Genomic DNA, 7,482 nt, shown 5'->3' with positions numbered 1-7,482 from the left:
TCTCACCCAAAATAAGTCATTCACATGAGATTTTCATAAAGTAAACAGCATTGTGCAATGTAGTTTTATAGCTAAAAATGAATTTTAAGGCAAACCAACACATTCATCCATTAGGGATGACCAGTCCTGAATTAGTGTTCAATTAAAACATAATTTCTTGAAATATCCTATATTTAAACATTCAGCGTTGATGGGAAAAAAGACACATTTAAAAATGGATAGAAGAGGGAAAAAGATTTAATCAAAAAGGGAAATATTTTATTTACATTGTTGTACATTTAAAAATAATAATTATTATTATTGGTGAAGAGCAAACACAAATGGCGACATATCGTATTTACAGTGTTCATTTAAATGATTCAGAAGAATAAAAAGTTAGGTGATTCTATAGTATAATATATATATATATATATTCTGAAGGTAACTTAAACTTGGTGGCAGATAGAGATTTATGTGTATTTTTTCTAAGGTTGTATAGTTTTCTTTTTGTTAGGTACAACCCCCTAAAATCATACACCAGGGGACATATACTAGATTCAATGCACTGCTCTGGGCTGGAAGGGGTTAATAAAATGCCCCTGCCTTTTCCAAGATTGTGATATAATTTCTGTGTGTATCCAGATCCACATTCAAAGATTGACTACAGTCTATACACTTCTAAAAAATGATGTATCGTGGGGGATGGGGGCAATATTACCTACCCCCCTTCCCTCAGTTATCTAATTAGATAAATATGCACACAGATAATTCTAGAATAATAGAATGGAATAACAAAAAAAAGATTTTATTAGCACTATAAATTATTTTATTGTTTACGGAGTATGCTTTGTGTTTTTTTTACCATTGGGATGACTTAAAACGAAATGTTTTAGGCATTTAATCGCCATGAACTCTTTATGGGAAACGGCAAAGATAGTGCGAAAGGGTGTTTTGGAACTTTTTGGGTTAAGGAACTTGGACAAGCAAATAGAGGAGCCTAAATTAAACTTTCATTGGGTGTCATATATCCCAAAGGAAGGAGTGGGGCAAAAATAGGGTATTTCAGGGTATTTAAAAAAAGGACACAATTATTTCAGAGCCAGAGAGATACACAATGCATTTCGCTCTGCAGCTCTCTATTATCCAGATATTTGACCATTTGCTTTACTTTCGTACTTAATAATTATATCTAAAAACGTCACTAGTCACAAAAATATCAACATGTTGAACCTTCACCAAGATCAAGAAAGTGATTTCCTAAATTTCCCTGACCATCAAGGCAACTCTCAGCCAACACACTTCTTATGGAAATCAGACATATAAAATTGGGCTTTGAAGAGAAATAATGACATGTATTTAGAGTTTTAGAAATTCATAACTGTATATTAACCCCCACAGATCTCATCCTAGATGCAGAGATTGGAAAATCCACAGGACATTAAAAAGAAAAAAAAAACAACTCTAAGTGCAAAACTGTATATTACATTCGCTTATAAATAAACCGAATTCTGCAGCACTTTACAGAACCATAAAGACATTATTTTTTAATTAAAATATGAAGATGATGAAATTAACCGTTTAAGTACTATAGGAGTAAGGAACTCCCACTGAAGCACTGAAATGGTTAATGTGCATGTCAAAATGCAAATCCCCACCGTTCCTGCTTTCATATTAAGATAAAAAACAAAAAAGAAAATTATAACATAAGAGAAACAAAGAACAAATATTAACAATTTATTAAATTCACAGTAGTGCGAAGTGCAGCAATAAATCTTTGGACTTTAGCAAAAGTTGTTTAAATTTCAATGTTCTCACGTTTTCTCAACGTCCAAACATCCATTAATATCACTCAGTATAAAATAAGGTCTAAACAGAAAATAATTGGTAGCCTCTAGAAAAAAAAAATCACAAAACAACAAAAAATAGTTCAATAGGATTGATTATTTTGGAATTGTGTCTGCCTGTATATAATAATAATATTTACACATAATATTTACCCCAGTACACATTTTGTAGCACAATGCTGGTTTAATTCTTTATTCACTGGCCCTTTAAGTTTTTTTTTGTTGTAAATTAAAAACTTTCTTTTAAATTATTGCATTTTTAAGACATTTGCATCACTATTACCCCTTCTATTCGCTGTCTGATTTGCTGTCCTTTGAAGTGGTGGAGTGGTTGTAGAGTCCTTGTGCCATCAGATGTAATGCTAAGGAATTCTTGCTTCCTGTGGCTTTCTTAATTTTAGCTCTTTTGTTCTGAAACCAGATTTTGATCTGAGATTCGTTTAGATTCAGTTCCTGAGCCAAACTTTGCCTCCTTTGCTCGGTCAGATACCTGTTTGTTTGAAACTCAGCCTTTAGCCTCTGCAGTTGATCCGCAGTGAAGGCTGTTCTTGGTCTTTTGTCCTCCTTATTTACTGCTTTCTTCTTTGGTTTACGAGACCTTGGACCTAAAGAACACGATAAGAACAAATACACTGATAAAGTCCCAAAACTCAATGATTCATCTATATCTATATCTATATCTATCTATCTATCTATCTATCTATCTATCTATCTATCTATCTATCTATAGATAGATATACCCTTGATATATTTATCATTATTATTATTAATATTATTATTATCCAAAATAATAATTAAGTCACCATTCCAATTCCTCTGTATACAAATACTTTTATCCCATATGATATCTTTGTATTCCACACTAGATCCAATAAAGTGCCCTATAAAAACATTTCGAATCTAGCACTTTATATGTAAAAGACATGCAGCACCAGAACCTCTATGTATATTTAATAATACCCAAAACTGTGTAATGTACCATCCCACTGAAGTTTTATTAAAACAAGCTTTCTATGTAGCCGATAATCACTTTTGGTGATTTAGAATTAGTTAAGAAATTTGATGTAGCTATTTTGTTTCAAATTTCTGGATGATGTGTGCTGAAGAAAAATACACGAATATTCTTATTTCATGAGAAATGTATATAATGTAACCATTCACAGGGGTCGAATGTACCCATCAGTTTCTTACATTGATCGAATGATATTTCTCATATTTTGTTTGCTTTTTGTGCGTTTTTGAAGACTGCGCATAAAGTCTACATGGATAGTTAGATTTTAATTTATGCTATTTCTATACCCCAATAAAATGGCAGGGAAAATAGATCTATGGGGCATTTTAATACGCATTTTTTAAATCCAGTTTAGATTCAGATTGAGTTCAATTGGGCCAGGAGAAGAAGCTGGGACATTATTGTGCCAGTGGCAAAGCAAAGGCTTTGTTATAGTGTTGGGGCCAATGTGTTCTGGAGCAAATGATAAATGCAGACTATTGCCCCAGCCTCTGGTGATGGGCTCCAGTTTACAAGAGGGGGATGATTGCTATGGGTACATTATTTGCCCCTCCCCCTCACTCCTTTCTCCCCACTCCACTAAATTCACTTGAAATATTAACATCACATATATTAGTCATTCATCTCAGCTAATTATTGGGTTCAAGATGCCTACCATATCTCTTTAATAATGAAATCTGCTATATAATGCATTTGGGGGTAGTGGGCTTTGCAGGCTGATTTTCTGCTGGATCTTTTTGTATTTTTGTTGGATTTTATTTCTTCTCCCCACCTTCCTACAGTGTTTGAACAATGAATATAGATTAGGAGAGGTTTGTCAATTGTCCATATTTTTCTTTAATCCCAGGTTTCATTTGAGAGCCAGATATATGAACAGGCTGTGCATTGTGCGCAGAAACAGGGGACGCTGCCCTGTATCGATTACCTGAGAGTCTGATCAATGCCTGATACAATTCCAAATCAATCCCCTGCCCTTCACTGAATTTATCCTCCATATCTAGCCCCTCCATACGTGTTCCACTTTATATATTCCCCATGTCTGTGTTCTCCAATCGGTCTCTCAGCACCTCTTCTCCCCAAATATCCCCAGACATTACTGTGAACCTTTCAATGCCTAGCCTACCAAAATCCCTATCCACGCAATCTATCCCTGTGTCCTAATTACCCCCGTCATCATTCTATATATCCTTTTTATTACTCTCTACCTTGACAGTCATAATCTGGTTGCCCATGTCCTAGCCCTGCTGACACCTCTGCCGGTGGCTTTTACCCCATGTTTAAGTGGCCTTATTTAACTATGTCCCCTGCCCTTATTTTCTCTGTCTCTCTATCCTCGGTCTCTTTATCCATTTGAATGTCCTCATTCACCAAGTATCTCCATCATTATTCTCACTCTGCAAGCTTTCCTTATTCTCTCTATACCATACTCCCTTCCATTGATCAGCTACCCGTATTATCCATGCCATTATATCCCCTCCTTCCTTATCTTTATTATACCCTCATCCTAACAGCCTTCTTTTTTGCTGCTAATTCCTGACCATAATTTATCTATGCGCCCAGTTTTTTTGTTTAATCACCGCCCCTTTAATATCTCCTTTTCTCTTTTTGATCTCTTTCCCCCTATCAATTTTCTCTTTTCCCCTTCCTCTCATCTTTCCTCCATAATATTCCCTTCTTCACACTGTCTTCCCTCCCAATAAATTCTATTTGTAACTTACCCTCTCTTCCCATCTTTTTTCCTACTCTTTCACCTCATCCCTCTTATTCATCCTGTCTTCTCCCCTATGCCTTTCTCACCATCTCTCCCTTTCATCTCAATAGGTTTGCATCCTCTGCACATCTCCATGTCTTTGTGCAGAGAAACATGTCTAATCTCACATTACCATGCTCTCACTACGTGTACAGCATGTATGTTCCCTGTCTCCCTTTTAACAATCATCTCTCCCTCTACCCCTCCACCATCCCCTATTTCACTCCTTTCTTTACACGTGTTTTTACTACAACCTGCCATCAATCCTGCCTCCTTCACCCGCATATCACAACAGAACACGTGGGATTGCATAAGGAACCTCATTGGAAACATCTCACCCACCTCCCCATTCGATATCCCAACAGGACCCCCAAAATCCTGCTGGAGTGTGGGGGGGTACTGAGTACCCTTTTCCCATTTCAGATACATTGGAAAAACCCTTTGAAGTGTAATCTCAGTGGGAGTTTGATTTCTCATAATGTCATTTACTACAACACGCTATACCCTTTTCAATTCTTCATTTAGTACACATGGGGTACTAATGAAGTAGTTTACCGATTATAATAGGTCAAACAGATAACATATATGTATCTTATGTATAATAAAGCGTTAAGGTCACACATGCACATAATGCACAGAAAATCCCAGTTCATAAATAATTATAATAACAGACGTTCCATTTCCAAAGAATATAGGGGGGGATACATTAAGTGTAGTGTCAACCTCTTAAATTAATCTATTTCTAATTTCTAATATAGATTTTTGTTTTGGGGTCAATCAATTTCAATGAAAGTATCCCCCAAAACGCCATGCCAGTTGTAAGGGGAAAAAAAACTATTTTTGTATTTTAAAAATAAAATATTAATTTTATTAACATGTGTTTATGAGATGTATTCACAATAATTTATGGATGAAATTTAGAAATATTCTTTTAAAATACTTAATATAAAATAACTGAATTTATATGTTTTATTAAATATATTTAATTAATGAAGATTTTATCAACCTGTTTATTTAGATTTTTTTCATTAACATATTTTAAAATTCTCTCTCTCTCTCTCTCTCTCTCTCTCTCTCTCTCTATATATATATATATATATTTGGTGATGCAAGTTATTTTTTTCTAATTGTAATTGCTGTGTGTAATATTAAATTAATTTAAAATAGAATTAATTTAAAACCGGTATTAAAAACTGAGATTTGGCCTGTACCATCGGATTTTAGAATTAAATATTAATACAGACTGGGAGATATCCAGAACGAACAATGGACTGAATTTGATTATTGAAACAAAACTTCAGTATAAATATAAACATTTAGTATAATAATTTCCGTGTATGTGAAATATATATTTTGTGTTACAAATTATTCTATAAAACAAATTAATGAGCAAATTAATGAATCGCTAATCTTTTAAGCACATATATTTCTGTTAAAGTGCTGTTTTATTACGAATTGCCTTTGGCTAAGGAATTAAGTGAAATTATTCTTTGCTCAGTAACATGTTTCACTTAAAATGCTAAATCTTTTATACGTGTAAATTTTCAATAGGATATTCTGTTGGTGCTATTTGTGTTTTAATTACCCTAAATGATTTCAGTTTGCACTATTTTCCACGCTTAATGCAGGTATTATCCGACTTGCATAGTCAGTTATTGAAAAGCCTATGAAAATAATAAATATTCCCATAAAATTTTGGCATCTGAGTCTTTAAAAAGAACCTTTTTTTTCCAAACAACAAATATCTATTCTTCCCCATATAATCTATTCTTTTTTATTTATTTTTAAAGGTAAAACAAAGGGTTAATCAAGGCAATACTGAATCTTCCAGAATGAACCAAACTGATATTTCCCCCAGCAAAACTTGGGTTCTCTCCCCACATCCAAAGGTTAACCAGGGCAGGATCTAATTGAGCCAGGTGCCAGTGTCTTACCTGATGAAGGTCTGTCTGAGTACCTGGTGCAGTAGACCCAGGCTGGCCACAACATTGGCTGTTGGTGGTTGTTAGAGCTGGCTTGGGAACTGTCAGAGTCTGAGCTCAAGGAAAGATCTCCACTATGTCCTCTAGATTTAAGAGCTCCATCAATGCTCCCCTCACATTTCTTATCTCCAGTGGCAGTAATGGTTTTGGAGACCCCTTCTCCATCAGTAACACTACTAGCTCTGTGCTGTCCAGAATCTACCCCAGAGCGAGTCACACTGTCCCTGACCGAGAAAAGCTCATCCTGTTGGGTTGTCCCTTCTTTCCTTCTCCCGAATTCCGGCCGTAGAATATTATCAATGAAGAAGTTGGTGATCCTGTGATGAGGCTGGTGGTTTCCAGGAGCCTGGTGTAGGGGTAGAATCACCCTGTTGGGCTCCTCTCCTGACTCCTGCTGTTGGTCCACTTCCCTGTGGTTCTGATCATTTTCTTCCATGCTGTAATCCCAGATCTTGTTTTTTTATTTTTTTCCTCCACACTTGCCTTTAACCCTCTCTGCTCCCTCTTGATCCAGTCAGCTAAACATTCAAATCCCAGCTTAAAAGCAAGCTTCAGCTTCTAGATTTCTGTGGATCACTCTTAGCCTGCAGATATTACTGGTTCAGTTCTGCAAACCAACGCCTGATCCTCTTTTCCAAACCGGAGTCATGCTGATCAGTGCTCCCGAAATGCAGATCTTGTGGGTAAATCATTCAGGAGCGAAGAAAAAAAAAACATCAAGCACTTGTATGGATCAAGGCTGCAATTGAGAGTGTGGAAAATACACATATAGCATAGACAAAAAAAAAAAGAAAAATAATAATAATAATAAAAAAAGCAAATTTCTACAAATATTCACAAGGTAGACCGGGCATTATTTTTCTTGTAAATAAATCCAGGGTGCTTCTAAATATTTAAAAATAAAAAAGGCTGTTT

General features: G+C 35.3%; 1 protein-coding gene across 1 annotated transcript; it reads right to left on the bottom strand.

The window, feature by feature from the left end:
- Positions 1–843: 843 nt before the first annotated feature.
- On the bottom strand, positions 844–7,271 carry EN2 (engrailed homeobox 2). Its single transcript, XM_053466402.1, has 2 exons — positions 6,520–7,271; positions 844–2,428 (listed from the first exon to the last, which is right to left on the bottom strand). The coding sequence occupies exons 1-2, from the start codon at positions 7,001–7,003 to the stop codon at positions 2,112–2,114; spliced, it is 801 nt and encodes a 266-aa protein (XP_053322377.1). The 5' UTR covers positions 7,004–7,271; the 3' UTR covers positions 844–2,111.
- Between the last annotated feature and the right edge of the window lie 211 nt (positions 7,272–7,482).

This window comes from Spea bombifrons, chromosome 5, assembly GCF_027358695.1.
Source record: "Spea bombifrons isolate aSpeBom1 chromosome 5, aSpeBom1.2.pri, whole genome shotgun sequence".
In the NCBI taxonomy this organism is placed as follows: Eukaryota; Metazoa; Chordata; class Amphibia; order Anura; family Pelobatidae; genus Spea; species Spea bombifrons.
Note: the sequence above shows the minus strand (reverse complement) of the source record. Positions and strands in the feature narration are given on the sequence as shown.

Excerpts from the sequence above, each read along its gene's own strand:
- EN2 (XM_053466402.1), bottom strand. The coding sequence starts at position 7,003 with ATGGAAGAAAATGATCAGAACCACAGGGAAGTGGACCAACAGCAGGAG. Across the intron at positions 2,429-6,519 it reads CTCAGACAGACCTTCATCAG|GTCCAAGGTCTCGTAAACCA; the intron begins GTAAGACACTGG and ends CGTGTTCTTTAG.